Source organism: Daphnia magna, linkage group LG7 (assembly GCF_020631705.1).
Source record: "Daphnia magna isolate NIES linkage group LG7, ASM2063170v1.1, whole genome shotgun sequence".
NCBI lineage: Eukaryota > Metazoa > Arthropoda > Branchiopoda > Diplostraca > Daphniidae > Daphnia > Daphnia magna.
The window spans coordinates 11,083,263-11,107,698 of NC_059188.1; the positions used below are offsets into that span (position 1 = coordinate 11,083,263).

Genomic DNA, 24,436 nt, shown 5'->3' on the forward strand with positions numbered 1-24,436 from the left:
AAATATCGCCATCGCCCCGCCGTCGTCTCGCCTTCGCCATCCTCGTTCACGCTTCTACAGAAAAGTCGATCACAATTGGATTTGGTTCAGCAAACAGCCCACGGCGATGGTGGGATTTCACCGTGGATCGTCCTCGTGGTATTGTTTTGTTTTGCATTGTATCTTGTATGTTTAAGTTAACCCGTTGGCTGCCACCCCGTTTGCGTCCCATTTTTTTTGTAGCTTTAGGGAACCGGGCGCTGTTCTGCCCCATGGCCATGGGGGGAACAGTCGCCGCGCCTAAAGGCTTTGTGCCTTTAGGCGCCGTAGGCAATGCACCAGTAGGGACTTCTCTTTGTCGGTGCGGTGATAGATTCCTGGGGTGTGCATTCCCGGAATGGTTTCTATTGCCGTGCCAGCCCGGACTTGTCTTCGGACAAGTCCCACCTTGTTCGTGATCCTTCAGACGCGATGCGTAGCTAATGTAGTTTAAGCAACCTACGGGTTGCATGGCCTGGCAGCCAACGGGTTAACTTGTTAATTGTATATGTATGTTTATTTGTATGTATATGTGTATGTAATTATGTATGTTGTAATTTATGTAAAATAGTGGCGGAATTGTTGGGTGGAGGTGGGACAATAAAAGCAATTCTAATTTACTTCATCTTGTATTTCATTTAACGATATAAAATATTTTTAAATTATAGATATTTTTAATTTGAATGAACAATCGATTTTACTAAATCTCAAACCGTCAATTTTTACAATCAAAATAAGACATTCACTTTTTGTCTTAAAAACCCCCAAAACAATCATCAACAACTGTTAAAGAATCTTCCAGATTAAATTTTTTCCTTGACTTGCAATGTATGTGACGTGAGATGTGACAAACTCAACTAGCCAGTAAAGAACAATGTCAAGACCAAAATCATCTTAAACTTGTCTTTGTTTCTTGTGTGTGAGCCAATAATTCACCGATGCAAGATTAATACTGGAAATCTTGTATTTAACTAACAGAACAACAATAGCATTCCTTTCTGTCACTGAATGATTCTGAGGCCACCACAGCACATCAGGTACATACCGAAGATCTGAAAGTACAATTACAAAAACTGTTAAAATTTAACTGTTAACAATAAATTCTTACATCACATAATGCCACCTCCAAGAATCTCTGAGATCTAGATAGGGGAAAAGATCATATAGAACTACTTTCTTTACTTATCACCTTTGGTACAAAATGGCTGCATTAGACTAACGGAATGAAAACGTGTTGGCAAAGCCAAGCCATGCTCCTCCTTTAAAACATTAAAATAAATGTAGTACGATGTTTCTTTGACATGAATTTTTGCCATAATACCTGTGATAACTCAGCATTGATTGAATTCAAAGATGGAACTAAAGAAACACGGAATCGGTGGTGAATTTCAAGAAGAGAGGCGGTTGTTTAAGCATCCTTCCTGAATTTCAAGAGGAGACACGTATTTTAAGCATCCATCCTCAATCGGAAGCCACGCGAAATGGAACAGCTGATGGGATAGCTGACAATCACATGCCCATAAAAATTCTATGGAGTTAGTTATTTCTCTCCTAGATGTCTAGAAAATATGGTCAAGGCGCCACCAACTTTGAAACCAAACTTGAAAGTTGAAACCCTCCCACCTTTCCGTAAGCCATAAGCAAAGTAAACCCGACTTTCTTGTAAAAAAATAACTCATACTGTTTCTTTCAAGTCAAATTGAACTAAATTTTCAACATTGTCGTTGAATTTCGAATACAAATCATGTAGTTTTATAGTAATGTACACGTAATTGAAAAAAAAGTAAAAGTCGGGCTTATTTTTCTGACAGATTTTCCGCTAGACGGCGATCAGTGTCCATATCAGAAATTGATATTCTAAACAGTTCGTCTGCTTGAGAAAAGAGAAATAGTTACATTGCTAGGAGTCGCGTTGACGTAAGTCGTGAGTGAGAATTATTTAAAGGAAACTAGTTTTTATAATTTAAATGGCAGGAAGGAAGCAAAATAAATGTTTCCTCTACCGATTTGACAAGGTACAAGTCAAGTATTTTATCATTCTGATCTTCTGATTCCTCATTCCACAGGTCTTGCCTTTATTTCCTAATGTTTAACAATGTGGGTAGTGAAACAAAGCTTTGTTGTGGCTTTATGAGTAACCAAGATCCCTTTTGCAAATGGATAGAGACTTTACTGGACAGGTATATGTCTACTAACACATTGTGTTCTCATCTGATTGATTAGAGTTTATTTTTAAATCTCCTACAGGTTTCCCAGTTACAGATTGATAATTCTAGGGAATTGAAAGATATTGCACTCGTGAAAACTGTTGTTGAATCTTTTCATCACAAAAACTCTTCATTTGCCTTTCATAGTTATATAATAGTTGTCTAACTTGTGGCAACCAATTGCGGCACTGCTGTGGTTAACTGCAGCTAGTTGGATTTATAGTCTGTGAAAAGAAAATTTATACAAGCTTTATGAAACTATAAATAGCAAACCTGTGTATCCTTGAATATAAGTTAAGGTGTGATCAATTGAAAATAGATTAGTAGTTAGGTCACAGTTAATAAATTTGATTCCACTTATATTCTTGCTTTTGGTTGATATATACCATTCTCATGTGTAGTTTAGTTTAGTAAAATGGCAGCTCTTCACATGCCACATCAAACAGTCTGCAAAGGGAATAATATGGCATCTGTTTACCTTGGAAATTTCCATTTAACAATATAATTCTAAATGTGTATAGCCTATGTGTATTTATACCAAAATGTACTCATAGCTTAAATGAAATAGCGAAACAGTGAGTACACTAATGCGACTCATGGCTCTGTGGTTGAGCATCGGCGAGGCATGCTATGAAGTAAAGGTTCGATTCCTTACAGAGTCTAGATAAAATTAATTATGAAATATTACGATAAAAATTGGATCTTAGTACGGCACTTTCAAATAGTGTTAATATAAATAAACCAAGTCGATAGAAAGTTGTGACAGAAATTAGAATCAAATGACTTAGTTTGTATGGGCTAACATGTAATTCCGCGTACTTGAACGAAGTTTCAAATCAACATAGACATTTCAGATTAATCGTAATAGGACAAGTACATTACACAAGAAAAAATACAAATCAAAATATCAGAACAAGAAAACATTTTTGAAAAATTTGTTTTAAGAATTTTGTATTGATATATAACCTTTATTACCAAGGTAGGGGTAAACCCTGCCTTAATTGAACCGAGCCCCCGGGGAGATTACCCGGGGAGTGGCTAAGAGAAGCCGGAAAAGGATGGAAGGTTTCGGACAAGTTTTTACGTGAGCGATTAACCGTTAATTCGGATTTGTGGGTAGCCTCTTCGCCCTCCAATGATATCTCAGAACTTGAGGACCCCCACGTCCCCTTTCCGGACAGCGCACTCACAACCTTTACTGCTGATCACAGTAGGGGCATGACCCCCTACGGGCTTATTACGAGTCAAGGGGAAACGGGGCCACAGAAAAGAAGGGAGCCCAGATATGCACTTCAATTTATAAAAATAACTTATTTTTTATACATTTTATCTTCGAGACGAATCAGCGCCTAAAGGTAACGTGAAGGTACCATTCTTTGAAATTTCCTCATGGGCTTCCAATCGTTATCATTTTAAAATCTCGTTCAAATATGTACCTCGTTTGATTCAGTATGATTATTAACCTATGTAAAAGAAACGAAACACGAATCAACATATTAACGTTTGCCTATCAATATATATTCAATAAAGATTCGTGCCATCCTACCTCTCGTTCTGGGGAACTGACAGTATTCATTGTATTTAGCTTATGGTTTAACATAACATAGTCCGTTGCATTCTGCTCACCAGATATCCTTGGATTCACTCATCTTGCACGGAAATCATCGAGTCGGCATTTAGTCAATTACTTTCCTCTTTAACACTCTGTTGAAATATGCGTAGCTGGATGGTAAGTTGCCAGACAACGCAGGATGTCTCATGCGTTAGATATGATTGGATGCGGATGATTCCATGAAAAGGAGACCCTCTTCCGCTTTGACTTTGCAAATTGATACGGCCTAGAGATAATGATTATTTATCAAATTTTTCTATTAAAACTTTAAGATTAAAGTTTTGTGAAGCACAATGTTATTTAATTACGTGACCTATTACGTCGAGGAAGTGAACACCGTTCCGACTGAGCGCTAAAATATATTCAGATCGCTCGGCAGGATCTGCATGGCATCGGATGTCGAAGAAACTCTAACCAAAAAGCCACCTCTTTTAAATGCTTCTGCAAACAACACAATAAGTTGCATTTTATTAGTTGTAATCATCGGTTTACAGGAAGAAAAAAACCAACAGACCTTAACTTGAGCTTTGGCATGAGATGGTTCAAAACGTTCAATCTCATTTCAGGAGCTCTGCTTCAGAGTGACACACTGTAAGGTCAGATGTCACAAACAGAGAGAGCCAGTTTCAGTAACAGACACATGATTTCTTTCACAGTTTGGTACAATCCAGTTTGGTACAAGCCAGACTATGGTTCTTCTCCTATCTGTATGGTCATATGAGTGATCAAAGTGTGATATTTTAATAAGTCCATATCCCAAAAGAATTTTCATTCATCAAAACCAAAAATAAAACAACAAAGAAACTTTTGTTAAAACGAAATTTGAGGGAAATCACTGTGACCATAACAATGACATATTTTGAACTATCTTTACCTTTCCTTCTGGGGAATTGATGGTATTCATTGATGGTATTCAATTGATTGTACTCTACTAATAATTTGAAAGGTGATGACATAGTCCCATTTACATCCTGGTCCTGTCGCAATCAAGTGGATTTTAACATTCATCTTGAATGAAAATTATCTAATAAACTTTCAATTTTAACAAATTTAGTTAAAAAATATTTCACTTCATTCAACTATAATCTCGAAACTTCTCTTTAACTGATCCTACCAAAAACATTTCCATTATCCATTACGTAATGAATACCGAAACGCCATTTGACACCTACTGACTATGCCATTGATTAACAATGGTAGGTTCTGCACTGCCATCTAGTGACTATCTACCTTCCAGCAATACGTTTAGTTCAAAAACTACAAGACTAATGGAAAAATAAATTTGATTTCAGAGATTTTCATTCATTTCTGAATCGAAATCATGCATTTTAAGCAAAATTTCAAATTTGGCCAAAAATGAAAAAGTGGGAAGGGTATAGCCTTCCAAAGAACTACCGAAAACTATTAAAAAGTGGGTCAAACTGCGTTCCGTAGGATCCTAACCAAAAAAGTTTGGGTCGTATTGGCTTCCAAATTTTTCAATCCCCTTTTTTTGAAAAAATCTCAATTTGGAAATCGCGACATTTGTGTTTTCAATAAATAAAATCTGCTGTGTGAGCTAGGTACTGTGGAAAAAGCTGGTCATAGAAAGCGAAAAGATGAATATTTGTTCACTTCTATTGCACAATCCTCAATCTTCTCTCCTTCTTTTATTTACAAGAAAAAGAAATCGCCATGCTAAAGAATTGAACGTCTAATACACAAGGTTTAACAATAAAATGAGGGTTGGTTCGATGCTTTTGGTAAGACGATGACCATTGTGTCATGCTCTCACCATTCACCACTTTCTCTCACCAAAAGTTACAAAAGCATGATATTGCGTAATTTGATGCCTAAGGGTCATTGGCCAGGCATACATGTTCATTTATTGCGCGTGTAGAATAATACAAAGTAATTGTACTGCGTGTAACGTGTTACTTTCACTTTTAGATAACTTGGCCGACGCCTCTGACAAACTAACCAGTTAGTTTTTTGCTACGATACAAAAAGGTGCACTACGTAAATTCCGGTCTTAGGCTCAAATCATGGATTTCCGTTTACCCGTGAGTTTGATTACTTTTCCTTTGCCAAAAACATTTGAATGGATCCTGAAGAAACGTATTTAATTTTACTTAGTTAACAGCTGTAGTATGTCTGATTTTACTGCAACTAGGAACAGGAGTCAACGGAGGAGTACGCCAAAAACGAGAAGGTATGTAAGTTTAAATTTTTCCCATCAGAAACTGGGCTGAATAGTTCTAACTTTTGTAGAACACGCTTTGATTAAAGTGATTAAATCCCATGCACATATAAGACCACCACGCCGTTTCATTCCAACGATTTCATACATGGCTCCAGGACCTTATTATTCAATTCCTTACTACAAAACAGAGCCATATTCTTCGGGTGGAATTTATCAATCATTTATACCTCACGATGCTTACCAATGACCCAAATTATCCTTGGTTTCATCCTTTCGCCCGTCATTTATCATTTCGTAATTGTCAACTACAGCAATTTCATTGTCATCACCCTCACCTGCGAATCATCTAATCAAAGTTACGTGTAGCATGATATTTGAGTGTAAGAAAATAATATATGGTTTTACGTTATATCAGTGTCTTAACAGAAAGAAAGAAAACGCCGTTGGCCATTAACTGGAGCAACTTCGCTATTCTTCTCTTCTTGTTCATTCAATAATACCAAAACACTGCAACTCTATGTCGATAATTATCATGGGAAATTATTATTTGAAAGTTATGCCATATTTTGAAAACTTGCTATAGTGAGGTGCTCAAAATCCCAGACACTTTACTGCATTTTAGACAATTCGAACCGGGTTGTCATGATTTCCTAGAAAAGAAACATGTGCGAAAATCATCTTGAAAATTCACTATAAGTAATACTTCAATTACCTCTTCGGAATCCAGAAGCGGAAGACCACTGGAAAAAAAATAAATAATACAAAATAGTTTATAGGTAGGAATTTATCAGTAATGAATGCAAATCATGACTTACGATTCCACCATGGAGGAGGGAATGTTTTCCTCAACCCACTTTAGATCATCTTCCTGCAAACAATCAAAAAGTAAAAGGAAGGAAAAAACATAACGTTTGACTCAAAAATATTTAATTTACAATGGAACCAGATGGGCCATCGCGACTTGTCCGGGGCGATGGGGTATTTGCTCTACTTGCTCGATTGACACGCATTTTCATCCCTGAAACATACATGGATGTAAATAAACAATATTCTTGCTAGCAAGAGGAATGCTTACCAAGATTTTCGTTAACCATTACATCATCTTCTTCAGTTTCATCGCCCGAGTCAAGCAATGGAGTGAAAGCGTAGCGTTGATTGTTATTCGTTGGGCGCCATAGAATCATTATCACTAAAAGGAGAAGTGAAAACAGCAGCTTCCAGAAAGCTTCATCCAACCATAATTCCTTCCAGTCCTATTCAATTGGAAAGTTGCAATTTAAAAAAAAAGTGGACAGTCCATGTTTCACTAAGAGAAAGTTTGGATTGTACTTTTAGGCAAGTATCCATCCGATGATAATATATAGACCACAGCATAAAGATCAACGAAGAGGCCACGGCGAAAATTAGAGTATGGGTGAAGTGGTTATACAGCGACAATTTCACGGTGTTTCTGTACCGTAGTAAGTATTTCCTAGTTGAGTAATGATAGATATTTTTTTTACCATGAGCATCATTATACCTTCGGAGTCTAAGCGTGCGAGTAGTTTGCACAAGTGATAGAAAGATCCAGAAACATATGGCAGCATCAAGTAATGCGAGCAGGAAGGAAGCGGCGTATATGTTGCGAGATCGGTCGTTCTTTGGTTGTACCAATATCAGGTATGTTTCAACTGCCGACAGTACCATATACACAACACCCACACCGACGATCCTCTGTAGCATCGCACCTAGGCGGGGCCTCGAATTTTTGTTGACAAAACTTAAGTAAGATATCTCCAAAGCCACGAAAAACCATTTTTAATTACTTCACAATTCCAAATCCCATCGATGCAATCAATACAAGGATTCTTGCTAGACTTCGTTTAGCACAAGAGAGGAGCTCAGCAGAATAATGTGCTGCGGCAGTCAATTCTCCTGTTTTGTTCAAGCTTTCGTATTCAGCTAGATATACAGCCTGGTGAATAAAAATCAGCTCCGTTAAGAGAGCCAGAAAGAAAATGGAGAACGTTCTTGACAATTTTTAGAATGGGTTACCATTTCCAGCATTCCAAGAAAAAGGACGGCGCCAATCCACATTTGGATCCTCAAAATATCCTTTAATCTACACAACGATACAACCAGCCACAGAACCCCCATAACAGTGTACAATCCACACATAGTTCCGTAAAACTAAATGAAAATTTGTTAAAGAATTCGTATAAACAATGAATAAGATAATTCCAATAAATATGTGTACCGGTAGTAATGGCCAATCGATCACCGACAGGTATCCAAAGTCACTCTTCATGTCAATTAAAATTTGAGCGGTGTACGAATGATTACCTCCTAATGGCGATTTTGGTTTGATTGTTATGACAAAGAGATAAACTCCTTCTTTGGGAATCACATATTGTGGCTGTTCTACAGAAGTTGCTTGTTTTGTATGCTTCTTTTCCATGGATTGTAATACTGGTGGCTAACACAGGAAACAAATGAAATAAATTACACAATAGAACTGATTCACAATATTATAAACTTTTTTTGTTTCCCATTCTATTTACCATGCTTATAGTGGATCCATCACATGCTGCTATAGATTCTTGTGATGCAACATAGTCAGCAGCACTATAATTTAACCATTCAGGGATAGCATGAGGGTTCATGTAGTATCCATGTAACTGCCCAGTGCCAGTTTCCTAGTAATTTTGAACTTTACTATTTATTTGATAATTAATTTGACAGATCACCCTAAGGAAATTACAATATTCTCTAAACCAAGATATTCCTGCCAACAAGGTGAGTGCCTCAATTTCCATGAGATGCTTAAACTTGTGGATTCTGATCTGCAATTTTGGACTTCAAAATTTTGCCTAATTAATAATTAAAGTGACATTTAAATATTCAAACAGAATACCCACTTTTGAAAGTGATGTTGGTGCCAGCAAACATGCTTTTGGAAACACCCACATATTGGATGTCTTGATTGATTTCAAATGTCCATTTACCTTTCTCGGGAAAGGCAGATATTGCACACACAAGAAAGGCCAAGAAACAGTAAAGGGACAGTAAGTCTTTGTTTTCCATTTTTTGTAAAATATAGGCTGGCTTGAAAATCTTCAGAGTTAAACCATTATGAGCAGCATTGATTGTTTTGACTAGCACCACTCCGTGGCCGATACACACAACAATTAAATGTTTGATTCCGGCCTTTGCTAGATGGGAACACTAAATATCAAACTTGACAGAAAATTATATGGCCTAGTTTAAACGGATGTGACGCAATAGTAATGCCGAACTTTATCTCTAAGAATTCTCTTTCTGGACGCCAACTTGGCACTTCATGAAAATCAGAAGTAGACGACGTCGAATCGTTTTGTTGAGGTGTTTAAAAATGTCCGGTAGATGTCTGGTTTACTTCAAAATATGTGATTTTTTGTGTAACCGGTGTACTTCATGGTGTAACTATCACCAATTTACAGTAAATATTAATGGCTCTCCTATTTCTGGAACACTCATCACGTAGTAATTGGATGATGGATGCCCAAATAAAAAGATTCACAGACGGCTATCTGAGCAATTCTTAACGACGCAGAATCTACAGCTAAAACTGCAAATGTTATTCCATCCTCCTCAAGGTCTCATGAGGATGATCAAAATCGTAAATTGAAAATACGAAACCTCACGCTAAACTTCTTTAGGAAATCAGCCCTTTTTAAATGATTATAAAAATGAATTTCTAACCCATCATAATTAACAGAAACGATAACAACTTCTATTCTCCTCGTCTACCCCCTCCCGACATGGCAATGCCACACGGCACCTCAAACTCGTCAATAAAAAACTCAACATCATCAACCGCACTTCTCGGATGAACGTAAAACCTCGTTACAATAAGACACGTTCAATACACTCGTGTAAAAAAACTGAGTAGATGTAATTTTAAATAATATGTTTGAACAAGTAGAATTCATCCAGACATTCTACATGAAGGCAACTAACCACCATCACTACAGCCACAGCTATCTGTTTCCTAGGAAACCGGAAAACCATGCACTTAATAACAAATCGTGTCTTCCCGCTCCCACTTCCCTAAAAGAATGATTACAACATTAGTATTACAGATTTGTCTCTATTTTTCTGGCATTTACTTGGTTGTGTTTGCTGTTGCAGAATTTTCCATTCAGACATACAAATGGTTGGTATTACCCTATGCAACCGGAACCCTCATCTCTGAACTTGTACTCTTCCTTCTCCTACTCGTCGTTGAATCTCTTCGCATCCAGCTTGGGAAACGTGGAAATCTGACTAATCAAACTGTCCCGCTTGTTGCATCACTTTTATTGATCGCGCCTTCGCTGTTGGCGGTGTTACACTGGTTTGTTTAATACCTAAGTTAGTAGAAAAAAGAAAAGAATCTAACATGATTGCCATTTGTTGATAGCTTACTCTGGCAAAGCTACGTACTGCGAGTGGAAATAATTGCATGCGGGGTCCAAATTGGGATACACTCGTTGACATTCATCATTTTCGTCATCAAAATCATGTCTGTATTGACGCAACCTTCTCTCTAAGTTATAACAAGTCACAAAACTAATATACAAACATTCTTGTTTTTTGTTTTGGTCAGTAAATTGCACCATACATCATTCAGAATATAAAGAGTAACAAGCAGTTATAATGTTTTAAAATGTGCTGTTATTCATGTCAAAAGCATGAGATTCCAATAATTTAAGTACTTCCAGTTAAGATATTTTCTCGTCACAGTTGCTTAAACTTTGCTTTCAGATATTTCGCTTGCTTCTAACTTACGCTTCCTGTGTTGCTGTGCATAATACATACGTAGGAAGATGGCCAGGAAGACTATAAATACACCCAAAATGCCCATGGGCGACAGGTGATGTTGGTAGAGAAGACACGAAAGTAAAATGGACAATCCCTGTGCCGAAAGATGGAAATATTGGTGAGTTGCCATTAATTACTAACTGTGATGGTTTTCATTCTGGTAGTACAGTACCTGTCTAACGGTCATAATTATCGTAAATACAACAGGTCCAAATTTTGATATGGTGGCAAAAATAAAAAGTTGTCCTGACGCAGAACTAATGGCAGTTAGCAGGCAATCCATAATAAAAATGGGGTGCTATGTAACATGGCGAAATTCAAATGAGAAAAATTAATAACTGCGAAAGTGTAAAAATAATTTTTTAAAAGATAAAATATTATTATACCCTTGCGGCAAAGGATAATGAGTAAAAGAATCCTCCTTGCTGTATGAGTGAAGCTGAAGTGAAAAGGCAGGACATCAGATTCACTCCGCACATCATTTGAATTGAGCTCGGCTTATGTTCTGTCGATGTTGCAAACGTGATAATGGATTCATCCACGTAATAGAAAACACCAAAAGAAAATGTCAAGCGTCTGATGGAGCCAACTGATATGAGCAATGCAGGAATATACCTTTGAATAAGGCACTTTGCCAGTTGGCAGTAAAACTATCGAATATTAAATAGCCGCAAAGCAGCACAGCGCCACTCACAGTTGTAACATTATTTCCTGGAAATACGAATGAACCGGATCATTATTACACAGAAACCAAGGACATGCACAGCGGATAAGAAAAGGAAATAGTCTCGTCAATAAAACGATGTAGGAAACTTTCATTTTCCGCTCTCTTCTTTTGCATATATGCCTACCTTTTTTATCACCACCCGATCCTAATAAAAAGGCAGTCATTCCGACCGAAATTAGCACAGCGGTGGTATACTCGTAATTTTTGTACTGTGCTCGCGATACCAATTTTCCCATCAACATAACGGGAATGACCTTGGCACTTTTTGCCAGAACCTGAAATGTCAAATTGAACAATAATCAGGATACACATAGATTCAGAGTAAGATTTAAGTATGTTACAATACCTGAGTAGGAAAACTGACAAATTTCAAGGCCTCATACTGGCACCAAGAACTGAGAGTATTGGAGACTGAGCAGAAACTGTACTTGTATAGTGGAGTACGGTGGACATTCTGATGGGTCAATAACAAATAAATCCCAGAGAACAAAAAGGCCAATATTCGGTTAACGAACACCAGGAATTGGGAGTCTGTAAACCTTTCAATTTTATCACCATCAGTATACTCCCTATCATTCAACAATTCATGAATCAGTACTTCTTCTTGAGAAAACATATGCTTAAATATTATACCTTGTCATGATTTTTTCTTGAAGAAGTCCCCATAATAAATAAGAAACTTGCAAACCTGCACAACAGTAGAATAGAGAAAGGGCTTTCTGGTATAATGTTTGCACATTTGTATTAGACAGTCTTCCTGTAGGGGTGATATCTGTCTCTGCAACAATTTCTGATGTAGTTCCCGTCAATATAAGGCGTAGAAGTCTCCATTGACAACCTCCTGCATGCAAAACATTTTAGTTGTTGTTTATCTTCATTCAGCTGTACATCAACACATACCAAGAGTGTGAAGGTTATGTCTTTGAGACAGGTGAATTAGGACATAGCAAGGCAAAAAAACTGTTGTATAACCAAGAATGGTGAAGATGAATCTGAGGATCCACGAGGTTTCACCATTCTCATCAATAATAAGTTTAGCAGCATTACTGATAATCAAAGAAACAACCCAGGTGGCAATGCCAGTGGTGATAACAAGTGCACTGAGATAAAAAAATACTTGTCAATAAAAACTTTTTCCATTTAAAGAATTATAATTATATTACAAGAGAGTAGCTCCTGGGCATTTCTGCATGTCGACTGAAAGCCTGCACAGACAGCAATCAGTCCGTTGATGTTCTGTTGACGGTTTGAAAAAAGTTGACGACGTGGCTAAACGTCATCGTCTACGCAAGAACACACATTTTTGCCCCTTCGGTAAGTCAGCCGGTTGGTCAATATTTTGTTCATCAAAATATAATGCACCAATTGAAAACAAAAAAAAACTGCAGCATAATCTTCGAAGATGTAGACTCAATTAAGGAGGTCGTCCACCGTTGTTCAGAGACAAAACGATTAAGGGATAATTTTTTGGTTCTTCTTTAATTTGAGTGGTATCAGTTGACCGTGAAAACTGTAGGTATTTTCCAGAAATGCATGCCATCTAGTGACCTATTCATGGACTCACAGTGGGTAATATGTGCGTGACACGAGTTAGAGTGACCGAAAAACTTTTTATCAGAAGGAGAAATTTAAATCAAATCAAAGAAGAGTGGCTTTTTATGTCAACTTTCCAGAGGAAAGCCGACTTTTGGGGGAAAATCTTGTTGCTATGCCGCCAAAGTTCTTGAACCAACTCTGGCGGCGTGTATGTAGCAAGAAACGCCGGTTACCATTTAATCGTGGAATGCTTGTGTATGTATGTGGTGATGAAGTTGGAACAATTTCTTTACTAGACCTGGTGTCACTGCCATTGTCCTTGTTTTCAATCCCCCGAACAATTTCTTATCTACACACAACCAAAAGGGATTGACGCATCGTCTTTGTTCTTGGCTGGAGTCCACTGCACCGGAATTAATTATTCTCTAGCGATTCGTCCAGTCCCTCGCTAGTACGAGCTAGTACTGTGTATGTTCAACCCGTTGCACAACCCTAGCCGGTTTTCTCTTACTCGATTGAATTCCACAGAGTTTTAAAATGAATAAGGCATTAATATAGCGAGGACGAAATTCATGTATTCAAAAAACAACAAATTTACATTAAGTCCATGACAACTAAATCACACATAAAATAGCTATTATTTCGGAAGAAGTCGATGGATGTCAAATGCACTTTCGCATCAATTGCACTCCAGCAGGTGCCGGGAATATGATTTCCACAAAGGAAACGTTTACGTACGATTGACCAGAGCACCTGATGAAGTACAATGAACAACAGGTGCTTCTATCTTCGAGGCGTTGTCTACTTGTTAAATTGGTTGAAAGCAGAAGCCACAAAACACACACAATGGAATTTTCACTTTATATGAAGCGAATAAAATAAGAAAAATCTTTGTTACGTAATCCAGACGGCTGAGTGATAAATCGGAAAACGGAAAAAAAGTTGCATCACAGCAAAGCTTTTTTTGTTTTTGTTCAATAGATTAAAGGTGATATGGCATTTACTGACATCCTGGATCGATGACAAGTTGGGAATGAGGCCAATCGGCGGTTGAGAATTCACAACGAAGCAGAGAAGGGGAGGGAATGGATGGCGGCGGCAGCACCGATAAAATGGCGATCGTTCCGAGCCACTCCGCGCGCTACTTCAGGTACCTGACTCGCAAATATTAACACAGCCGGAAGCACCTGTCGCAGCACGAGGAGTGGCCAGTGATGTGTGGAAGAAATGTACTTGGTAAAATTATCACAAATAATTCTCAACTGCTGACACTAAAAAACCAAAACAAGAAATATTTAAAGTTAAATGTAAACCTTAAGTCAAGGATTAAGGCTAACACTCGAGAGCGAAAGAGATGCAAGTGTTAACGGGAGAACAGCCGGATGAAGACTGGTTGGTGAATCTACAGCGAGTCTTGGCTTTGGCTAGTATTGTGGCACAGCTCCGCTAACCAGAGAGAAGTGGGCGGGTTTTCGATGGCGTGGGAGCTCCTCCTTTCTCTCGGACCCACACACCCCGTCTGTCTGGCTTTTTTTTTCTTTTTTCTTCCTTCTAACTTTTCCTTCTCTCTCTCTTCCGCCAACCCACACACACGCAAACGGTTTTCTGTGGAAATCACTGGAATGTCGGCGAGGCAAAATGACGTCACAACGTCAGGGCCAACCTTTCCTTCCAGTGTGTGATCTAATCAACGGGGCAACAGCATTCCTGCCAAAAGAATCACACACCACCAGGTGTTTGCATTGTGCCTTTATTGCACATATTTCAACATGGTGTGGTCAACTTTTCCCCTGGTTGGGACCAAAAAAACAAAAAAAAATTGGTAAGAAATTTCTGGAATAAGAAGAAAACACAAACCCAGTCATGTAGAAAGCAGACGAGGGTGGTGAATCATGATGCCGACTCACGATGGTGAAATCTGTCAGCTGTTGACCTATCAGACTCGGCCTGGTGACTCAACGATTTCTGTTGTCTCGACTTTTCCACACACACGCACGCACGCACTAAAAATGTCCCTCCCTCAATGGCAGGAGCGAGTGACGTCACTAGCAGACGAAAAACTAGGATGAATGTGATTTGGCCACTAACGTACCTCAAATAGATATACATCGGTGGGCGGGTAGCGTAGACACACAAAACAAAAGAACCATCTGATATATTCATAAACCACGGCCACGTGATAAGTTAGTTCGAATAACCTCCCACCCATTTCCGTTCCACCTGCCCTCCAGCTCCCCTTCCAGCCACCGTGAAACTTGAAACCTTCTTCCTCGCCTTTAATTCTTCTTCTTCACCAATATACTCGATTACGGATTCTGACAAGACACTTCTCTTTGACTTTCCCCTCGCTGTAAAACCACTTAACATTTTCTTCTTGGTTTTCGAACGACAGCCAACAACTTTAGGTTATCGAACCGGTTGTGTGTATGTATGTGTGCAAAAGGTTCTTTTCCTTTTGGCAAAAACCAGGGAGGGGGGAGGGGGGGAGAGGAAGAGAAATTTTGTGTTTTTGAAAGCGAAACGAAACACAATAATCCGACCAACTGTTTTCGCCCCGGAACGGAGGTCGTTTCATGAATGATGCGACTGGGCACGTGCAAGACTCTGTAACATTTGGGTGTTGCTACCTTCCACCCCGTCCTTGGCTAGTCCAGCTGGTTGTTTCTTTTTCTTCAAGGTCGTCAGAAACAGTCGCTGACGATGGGTACATTTCAGCCCAGGTCATCGACTTTTTCTCTTTTTAGATCCTTAAAAAAGAAAAAAAAAAAAACCTCCCAAATCATTACACAGATGGGTAAATATAGCAACACCTAATGGTTTCTCTGCGCTTTATAAAAAAAAGGTAGACATCTTATCAAGAATTTCTTTTTAATGATAACATTTTTGAATTTTTCTATGCCATAGACATCGTCCGTAAATGGTCAGGACATTGGATGATAGAAAAGGATGGAGGCGGGGCCTAAGAATAAGGCTGACGCAAGACTGTCTAAAAGAAGTACTATCATTTCGGTGGGGCCTTCCAGAAGTCTAAGAAATTCACCCGGAAGCTTTTCGAGGTCTGGCATTTCCGCACCGGAACATCCATCTTTTTTCCTTTAAGTTCAAAGACACGAGACCTTCCCACACATTCCATAAGACTATTACAGTGAATACATTTACGAGACATACAAGCGATATTTGTAACATGAATATTGCTAATGTTCTATACAAAAAAAAAAAAGAACAAAAGTAGAAGCTGTCCGTGCTTTTTAATGAACAAAAAAATAAAAACAGGACAAGAGTTTCAAGAACTGTGAGAAACAAGCCAGTTGTCTGCCTTTTAGTAAATGCTCCTGCGGTGACCCTCAAGAACTACTGAGAAACTCAACAGCTAGAGGCGCTGGCAGTCGCACTTTTCCCTCATTCCATGTTCCCCCATTTTAGACGGTTAACGAACAGGAGATAGCGGGGCCGTTGGGAACCGAACAAAGGGCTAACATCAAGTAGAGTTCCAACCCTCTGTGTGTGTGTGCGCGCGCGCGTTCCCACCCCCCTCCCCCTTTGATGAAAGTCGTTGAACCTTTCGCCGGAATCGTGGTCTTGAATTCATTTCCGCATTAACTTTTATTGCGCCTTTATTGACAATTTTAATTACGATTAATTCAACTGTCAATTGTTCTCCGTCACTAGTTACTGACCCCCCCAGCCAAGAACTTGTAGGAGACCAAGAAAATGAGAATAAAAAGGTTGCTTTACACACCCACAAGTATGCACACGGCGCAAGCAGCACAGTCCCCACACAGACACATCAGAAAAAGAGAGAGAAATACTAGCTTTAAAAAAAGACAGCAGTAGTTTCGGTTATTATTACCTGATTTCGTAGCAGCTGCTGCGAAAGTTTTGCTTGTTTCTCTTTTCCAGGAGAATGAACGAAGGGAAAAAACTAAGACCGCCATGTCGAGAACAGATTACTTGGCTTTGCTACCGACTCTAGCGAGGGGTTCGTCCGTGTCTGGTTTTCAGACCCTTCTGTCTGGTTCTGGAGCTTTTGCTTCGATCTCTCTCCGACTCAGACGGGGTCGTCGTAAAAAAAGAAGAGAAGGGGAGGAATAAAAAGCCAAAAAGGAAGGGGAATTACCCCCGTAGTGTGTTATGTGTGTGTCTACCCTGCAGGCTGCTGCAGCCTTCGGAAAACCCAGACACACACACACACACACACACACTCCCCCCCTTCTCTTCGGCTGGATTTCCTTTCCCAACTACACACAGACACAGACAGTCGAGCATAATTTGCAGCGGTTGCTTTCCTTTTTGGATCGGTTCTTTCATTAATTGGTCCGTCGTTAAAACATCCGGTCAACCCCGATGCAAATCATGTACGTGTATTGTATATTATACCTTTTTCGGCTTTTTTTTTCTCATCCAAACGTTGGCCAACGGGTTTCGACATTTTTGTTGTTGTTGGAAGCAAAGATAGCCTGAAGCTCGAGTCATAAAAACCGTTGGGTTTAATCTATACAGCTAGTGGTGTGGGGGATCGGGAAAAAAAAAAAGGGATGCTTTGCTTTTATTTCTAATGAGAAAACGGGGTAGTGCGGCTGAGTTTTGAAACACCTTCACACAGGAGGCACGTCAGCCAGCGCCAGTAGACTATGAAATTACATCTATTATAAGACTAGGTGGACTGAAGGGGGGTTCTCTTCGTTGGGTGTTGGATTCCTCGTCTGTTTGACAAGAGGAAGAAACGGAACCGCAGAAACCACTGGAGAACCAGACGACGGACGTAGAAAGCCAACTACTTTTTTGTTGTTTGTTCGATCCTCAAACCTAAATAAGTTTCGAATGATTGACCGCAACTTCTCCCTCCCCTGTAAAAAAAAAAAAATGACTGAAGGGTATATATGTCGGTCGAAAAAGAGATGGATTACCCTGATAATGATCGTCATCTTTTTTCGTAATTTTTTCCTAAACCGCTGTCTCAAAGGAAACTGCCAATTTTCACATGGGTCTAATCTATATACTCTCTTATTATGAACACACACACATCCAAGATGGCTATCCAGACTAGACTAGAAAGAAAAAATATCTTTGCGGATATCGCCAATCAGATGTTTGAAACAATGTGATCTCCTTTTGTCCTACCGACCACCAACAACAACGAAAACCAGTTTGGGTTGGTTAAGTTTGCAAGAGTTCCGGTTACCAAATTTCGGGGAATTGCCATCGGAATTTCGGTTCAGTCGACCTTGTGTCCTGCTTCCTTCACGACGAGCCAGCTACGATTTTCACCTCAACACATAAACAAAACAAAAAAGAAAAAGTTACACGGTAAAAAGAAAAAGAAAGATGGCGGTTCTAACACAACGAGGCGGAGGGGAATTTTCAGCTGCGTGTTTTTTACTGTATGCCTATATAGGGGTAGTGGTTAATAATGTAATGCATATAACATGCAGCAGTCAGAAAAGTCAGTTTTCAAGATTCAAAATAGGAAGGAAAGTCTGAGAGGGGGGCGAGCACGTGAAATGATGGAACAAGTCTGGAACTCATGCCTGTTATGGCCAGAGGCGGGTCAAGAGTTCATGCACCCAGAACCAAACAACAAAACATTAGATGGGGTAAGAAAGAAGAAAATGAACAACACAACATGGTGGATGCTTGTTTTCTTGTTGTTGTAAAAAGAAAAAAAAGCACCAAGACATGTCTGGTTGGACAACAAAAACAGAGCCAGGCTATTGACCTGACCTACCTTGCAGTTGCACATCTTGATAGTCAGCAGTAACTGCGTGAAAAATAATGCATAAAGCTCTATCCGACCGACTGACGGACCGTGACTCTTTCAAACTGAAAAGCGAACTTTGTGCAGGATGACACGTACTTCAAAGTTCGCTTTTCCAAATTCTCGGACATTCCAATTGGATGTGGCTAAAAGGGAAATAAAGTCAAAGAATAATGGACTTGTGACACATTTTCGCCAGGATGGAAACAGACGACGGAGAGCAACTGCAATGGAAGGGGGGGGGGGCAGTTCTCAAAAAGGAAGGAGGGGAGAAGCACTTCTTTCGAGACCGATACGAGACCTAGCAACAGTGGCGGACCAATCAGCCGACAGTCTTGTTATTATGCTTCTTTTTCACCCCCTCACGGAACATCCGAGTTGATGGCTGACAAGGAAGACGAGGGTGGAGGGAAGAAAAAAGCTTTTTGCTCTTCGGTATGTGAGAGAGAGAGAGAGAGATGCTCTTTTGTTCCACACACACACGGAGGTTTCATCTGGTGCCAGAGGGTGTTGGAGCTTAAGAGGATTCTTTTTCCCTGTATACCCCTCGTCGTGTGTGCCTATACAGCTAATTCCTCTATTTCAAATGCCAAAATAAATACAGACAAACATAAACAAGGTCATGAAGTCCGTTCAAGTAAAACTCCATTACCTTAAAGTCACCATTTGGCCGGTTTTTGAAAAAAAAATTCACTGTTTAACGATATACGCACACTCATTCGGCGATACACCACATTCCACAGCGGACATGTCTGGAAACGTTCACTGAATTTTTTTTCCCCCAGACAAGTCGGAGCCCAGACGGTTCTTCACCGTTGAAAACAGAATTTTGGGTTTTCACGAAAGTTAAACGTGAAAATGTTACAGTAGCCATCATTCTAAACTAACCAAATAACTATCAGCTTAATAAAAAGGTAAATTTTGATAACGTGGAATAAAAACATTTCCCTTTTTCATCCAGTTGGTGGCCATTTTCCTTTTTTTTTGGTGAGTGTGTGAGGAAAATCGATTGGCCTAAGAAGAGAAGGATTGCTGTTTTGTTATTTTCTTCTGGAACACCAAGTTTCTCTGTAATAAAAAGATAATCTCTCTAACAAAATGCAAATAAACGTGAAATCTTTTTATCGGTATTGCAGAATGAACAAGGTCCTTGATGACTATTTGCCACCATAACAGTAGTACGATATCCTACACTTTGGCAACAATGCAATTTCATTGTAAAAAGAAAGAAAAAAAAGAGGGAAAACCTTGGTGGGCAGTTATTTTGCCTATTGTAAAAAAGAGAGAGAAAGAGAAGAAAAAAAAAAGAGAAACATGTTGCAACGAATGACTTCTTAAGTTGGGAGAGCTCCTGAATCTGACAGAATGAAATCTAATCGCAGTCGAATGCTATTTCGGCATCGGTGCGGAACACGACCCAAGAGAATTGAGCTCAATCAGCTAAACGGTGGGAATGCAACGAATCGTCAACCAACACACACAGGCAAGGAAAAGAAAACTTTTTTGTTAACAAATTTCGTTTTTTTTTAAAGGAAACATTTTAAAATAATGGAAGCATTAAGATGGCGGGGGAGAGAGGAAAATAATGTTGGGGAAAAGTCAACGCCCTCGAAAGATACACGTGTGGCGTATCAATAAAAACTCCTCTTTTTATCTCCATTTTTTTTCAAGGCTGTTACTTTCGAAAGCAGAGAGGTGAATGAATATTCAATTGAATCGTCTACTGGTGTGTGCTTGCTTGCATGCAATACGAGTGTGTTCGGGGGGGAGTGTCTCATTTGTACGGATTTTTTTCTTTCCAATACGACGTGATCGCGTTATTTCTTGCTGGAATTCCTTTCGACAGCTGGCGATTTCCAGATTGATGTTTTTGCGGTTGGAAAATTCTTTTTTCCCTCTCTGAAACTGTCGAGACCAACATCGATTGATGCACTTGCAGACGCATGTATGGTCATCAAACATTTCTCTTTTTTTGTGAAAACAAGAAAAGTTCCACCACTGTAAAAACTTTTGGCAGACACACAGACTCTCTTGGCAAAAGTTGGTACAAAAAAAAAAGCTTTTCGCCTTTTTATGGGTGTGGCCGACGGAGACATTGCATGTGCTTTGAATTTATCGTACTGTGTACCAGCAGTCATAGAGTTACGTAACTCATGTACCTAGAGCGCCGCAAGACGTCGCTTGCGACAATCCCAGACGTTCTTGTTCTGTCGCTTCTCAAAATGAACATCTCGGCCACGAATATGACATCAAAAGTACCAATCAGACCTCTCATCTAAGATACTTAGCCAAGAAAAAAGATGCTAGCGCAAAAAAAAATAAATAAAAAGTATATGTCTTACCAATATCGGCGATGCTTCCTGTTTTGCCGCAGAACCCCGGCATAGCCCTATCGATCGGTCGCCTCCGACGACGTCAGTAACCTCTAGACGAGCTCATGGTCACGTGATCGATACACGAAAGGAACACTTTTACAGCCAAGCTCTGGGGCTTTACGGCCTTGACGAGCGTTGAGGCGGTTCCAACTTCGTTGGTATTTCTTTTTTTCTGTCGGTCGAGAGTGGCTAACGTCTCGACGATGGACGTCGATGTTTGGTGCAAGAAAAAAAAAAAATCCCGTCTTTTATCTTGGACCGTGACGCCAGACGCATTTTTTTCCCGGTCAAGGTCGGATCAATGACGCTCAGCGCTATCAATTCACGCATCATCCCGAATGGAAAAATTTTTGTGTAGCGCATAAAGAGCGAGGAGGGAAAGAGAACCAGACAAAAGAAGACTTGTCGGGTTAACTCTCTCCCCCTCTGTGTTCAACCCCAACGGGGTGTCCATAAGGGGTCAGGCCTCTCCCATTTATGATTGAGAGAGAGCCGGAGGGGGACTTCTCTCTTCTGACGTAAAACCGTTGGTGTTATTATTTAAAAATATAAATGGAACCCTACAACAGTGTAGGACGTACTGCACAGGACCCCCTCTAAACCCTCCCTCTTTCCTCCTCTTCTATGTCTGGCAACCGTCTAGACAGTCCGGTTGCTGTATAGTACTAAAGGAGCAGCAGCACTGAAATAAACACACACACACAAGCGAACAATTTGACAAAAAGCAAGGACTTTTTTCGTTCTTGTTGGCTCTCAACCAGATGGTATAGAGACGAAAAAGCAGGAACTTGGATAGTTTCTATTCTATATTTGATGTAGTCTACGCGTCGCCCAGCCCTTTTCGCACAACATCCGCACAGACGACGCCATTAAAACCAGCAGACGGGAAATCGAAATAGGCAAAGTCCATTCACGAAAAAGAGGGGAAAAAAACCCCCTCAAAAATTCATTAAAAACTTCCGGTACTAATGTAAAGCAAATGACATTCTTCGTGATCCATCTTACAAAATATAACAGATACGAGATGTATGGATTTTCTTCTAGATTTTCTCTTTTTTTGTATTGACTTGACATTTTCAACCGTCTACCCTCAAGCAAAAGGTTATATCCCTTACCTGTAATCGGATCACCTCAAGGTCTATACCTTCCTCAAAACTGAAAGGATTTCTCTAACATGGTCCCTAATTATTTGTAGTTCTCAAAGGAAAGCCAAAGCAGAGGGCGAAACTTTATTACCGGTATAAAACTCGATAAGCTGGCCCATGTGATACAATTTTCACAAATATTGATCGCTGCAAATAGGTGCAGGATATTAAATTCGGCTCTGAGGATAGATGGATAACCATCTTTGAAGGGAAAGATGGCTTTATATAATATAGTTGTGTTACTTTAAAAAAAAGTCATCGAGCCGCATCTGAACGCAGAACCAACGGATTTGAGACGCGAAACACTCCAGGAAGCATGGCGGCCAAAGCATGAAACACTTCGTCTGCAGCGTCACGGGGAAGCAGGAATTGCAGGGTTGGTGACGAGCCAGTGCCTCGAGCATCAACGCCTCCTCCATAAGAAGCCGTTTCCATCATGAAACCCTATAATCACCCAGAAATAATTTTTTTAATTCTTTAAACAAACGATTTCGTTGTTGTAGTGGCTCCTTTTATCCCCTTAATAATTCGAATACTATACCTTGACACATTTGAAGACAAGCTCAGCTCTGCGTAGGCACCACGGTACAGTCATCTCTTCGCTAAGCTCGTGTACCAGAAGTAAAGGAATTGTCAAAGTGGTAATGTCGGAAACGACAGCTGTACGCAAAATATGACGAAGACCCAGAAGGACTGGGTGACGTGAATTGATCTCGTTCGATCGAATGCTATCGTCCGACACTAAATGGAACACCACGTGCACCTAAAACATTAGTTTTAAACTTTTCTTCTTTATTCAATAAGGCAATATCGAATACCTGGGCGAGATTAGAGTGTCGGCTCACGTACATGTCACCCAGTCGTGGAGTTTTCGTTTTAGGTAGGCTACTGCCTAGATCCACATCACAGATTCGACGATTTGAAATCTAGTCGAAATACCTTGTAAATTTTGAATATTTTTCATTAAATTGAAAAATTAGCTAAACCTGCTGTCTCCAATTGAAAGCATTCGTAGAAAATGTATTCCGAGCATTTTCAAGTTGCAAATCGGCTCGAGGAAAGTGGAGTTCGGCTCCTCTACGACAAATGCGGAGAAATTCTTTCTCCATGCCTGTATAGGCTGATAACCGATCATCGACTAACAGGACCAGTCCACTTTGATTACTCGAATAGAGCGAAAGAGCCATTTGAAGACGCTGAGGGTCGTTGCTAGTAGTTAATGGCAACCTGCAGAGATCTAACACATCAGCTGAAATCAACCTCAAGTTGTGAGTTTGTTTCATTTGAGCCCCCAGCTGTATAGTGAAACTCTCTTCCAGCCGGAAAACGGTTTCAACATCAATATTCTCCGGATTACGAGGAACATGCTCGAAATCGTCTTCAGGACGTATTGGCAACTGTCCTCCAGTTTCAACTATTTCAGCCATGCCAAGTAGCCATTCTCTAAAGTGTAGCCTCTGTGTTTCTTGAACATTTATGAGTCTGCTTTCCCACCCACTTTCAAAGATTTGCCTTTCTTCACAGTGACGGACTGAAACCTCATTAACTTCTACTTCCGTCAAAAAGTCAACAGCATACTGAATCTCTTCTGTCTGTCTTTGAGTCAAATATTGCCATTCTCTCTCCTGCTCATCCACAAGGTCTTGCATTTGGACAGATAGTTCATATTCTTGGGTCAAGAGCGATTCAACTGCTGGAGACAATAGTACTCGCTGGTACACATCAGCCATGACTTCTTCATCTGACACTTGCTCGCTCGAAGCATTTGCTAGAATCTCCTGAAACACAGTGTTCACATTAGTGATATTATTGCTTCAAGTGCAAATTGAAGGATGAAAATGTGCTTACATCTTTGAAAGCTTGCTCAAGTTGCTTAGCTACAAACTCTGTGTCAACCAAACCAGCTAGTGCTTGAATAATCACTTCTGAATCTTCCATGACATTCCACAATTTAAATTTTTTTTCCCAACGTGAAGGTTAAAGTTGTTCTTTGTACCAGCTGTTTGTTGACAAACTTGTGAATGGAAGTAAATTGACTAAGCATTAACTAACGCCATC

General features: G+C 39.7%; 3 protein-coding genes and 8 long non-coding RNA genes across 13 annotated transcripts; 5 read left to right on the top strand and 6 right to left on the bottom strand.

Annotated features, from left to right (window-relative positions):
- Positions 1-964: 964 nt before the first annotated feature.
- On the bottom strand, positions 965-1,498 carry LOC116926365. The gene is made up of 3 exons (XR_004396030.2): positions 1,340-1,498; positions 1,208-1,277; positions 965-1,070 (listed from the first exon to the last, which is right to left on the bottom strand). It is a non-coding gene; the product is annotated as an uncharacterized LOC116926365 (long non-coding RNA).
- A 124-nt stretch (positions 1,499-1,622) lies between these two features.
- LOC116926373 lies at positions 1,623-2,585 on the top strand. 2 transcript variants are annotated; one of them, XR_004396058.2, is made up of 3 exons: positions 1,623-2,033; positions 2,085-2,198; positions 2,266-2,585. It is a non-coding gene; the product is annotated as an uncharacterized LOC116926373 (long non-coding RNA). The 2 variants fall into 2 exon arrangements; XR_004396057.2 differs by having other exon boundaries at positions 1,623-2,198.
- A 924-nt stretch (positions 2,586-3,509) lies between these two features.
- LOC123474013 lies at positions 3,510-4,038 on the bottom strand. Its single transcript, XR_006648631.1, has 2 exons — positions 3,772-4,038; positions 3,510-3,688 (listed from the first exon to the last, which is right to left on the bottom strand). It is a non-coding gene; the product is annotated as an uncharacterized LOC123474013 (long non-coding RNA).
- A 21-nt stretch (positions 4,039-4,059) lies between these two features.
- LOC116926372 lies at positions 4,060-5,112 on the bottom strand. The gene is made up of 4 exons (XR_004396054.2): positions 4,952-5,112; positions 4,712-4,869; positions 4,352-4,542; positions 4,060-4,278 (listed from the first exon to the last, which is right to left on the bottom strand). It is a non-coding gene; the product is annotated as an uncharacterized LOC116926372 (long non-coding RNA).
- Positions 5,113-5,592: 480 nt separating this feature from the next.
- Positions 5,593-6,190, top strand: LOC116926374. The gene is made up of 3 exons (XR_004396060.2): positions 5,593-5,879; positions 5,990-6,028; positions 6,088-6,190. It is a non-coding gene; the product is annotated as an uncharacterized LOC116926374 (long non-coding RNA).
- A 272-nt stretch (positions 6,191-6,462) lies between these two features.
- Positions 6,463-9,341, bottom strand: LOC116926313 (transmembrane protein 87A). The gene is made up of 13 exons (XM_032933157.2): positions 8,917-9,341; positions 8,760-8,854; positions 8,560-8,694; positions 8,256-8,474; positions 8,054-8,188; positions 7,825-7,973; positions 7,539-7,757; positions 7,349-7,469; positions 7,095-7,272; positions 6,955-7,037; positions 6,835-6,887; positions 6,732-6,759; positions 6,463-6,669 (listed from the first exon to the last, which is right to left on the bottom strand). The coding sequence occupies exons 1-13, from the start codon at positions 9,080-9,082 to the stop codon at positions 6,628-6,630; spliced, it is 1,623 nt and encodes a 540-aa protein (XP_032789048.2). The 5' UTR covers positions 9,083-9,341; the 3' UTR covers positions 6,463-6,627.
- A 184-nt stretch (positions 9,342-9,525) lies between these two features.
- LOC123474769 lies at positions 9,526-10,118 on the top strand. Its single transcript, XR_006649801.1, has 2 exons — positions 9,526-9,872; positions 9,963-10,118. It is a non-coding gene; the product is annotated as an uncharacterized LOC123474769 (long non-coding RNA).
- Positions 10,119-10,522: 404 nt separating this feature from the next.
- LOC116926319 (adenosine 3'-phospho 5'-phosphosulfate transporter 1) lies at positions 10,523-15,843 on the bottom strand. Of its 2 annotated transcripts, none has more exons than XM_032933167.2 (9): positions 15,731-15,843; positions 12,468-12,667; positions 12,201-12,408; positions 11,914-12,136; positions 11,692-11,842; positions 11,456-11,551; positions 11,227-11,345; positions 11,013-11,138; positions 10,523-10,934 (listed from the first exon to the last, which is right to left on the bottom strand). In XM_032933167.2, exons 1-9 carry the CDS (start codon positions 15,826-15,828, stop codon positions 10,767-10,769), a joined length of 1,389 nt encoding a protein of 462 aa, XP_032789058.2. In that variant the 5' UTR covers positions 15,829-15,843; the 3' UTR covers positions 10,523-10,766. The 2 variants fall into 2 exon arrangements, with proteins under 2 accessions (XP_032789058.2, XP_032789059.2); XM_032933168.2 differs by lacking the exon at positions 15,731-15,843 and adding an exon at positions 12,731-13,084.
- Positions 15,807-16,273, top strand: LOC123474770. The gene is made up of 2 exons (XR_006649802.1): positions 15,807-15,945; positions 16,008-16,273. It is a non-coding gene; the product is annotated as an uncharacterized LOC123474770 (long non-coding RNA).
- Positions 16,274-19,112: 2,839 nt separating this feature from the next.
- On the top strand, positions 19,113-22,262 carry LOC116926378. Its single transcript, XR_004396069.2, has 3 exons — positions 19,113-19,928; positions 19,995-21,997; positions 22,053-22,262. It is a non-coding gene; the product is annotated as an uncharacterized LOC116926378 (long non-coding RNA).
- Positions 22,263-22,448: 186 nt separating this feature from the next.
- Positions 22,449-24,422, bottom strand: LOC116935055 (protein C12orf4 homolog). The gene is made up of 5 exons (XM_045177369.1): positions 24,227-24,422; positions 23,365-24,156; positions 23,197-23,304; positions 22,920-23,141; positions 22,449-22,822 (listed from the first exon to the last, which is right to left on the bottom strand). The coding sequence occupies exons 1-5, from the start codon at positions 24,314-24,316 to the stop codon at positions 22,634-22,636; spliced, it is 1,401 nt and encodes a 466-aa protein (XP_045033304.1). The 5' UTR covers positions 24,317-24,422; the 3' UTR covers positions 22,449-22,633.
- Between the last annotated feature and the right edge of the window lie 14 nt (positions 24,423-24,436).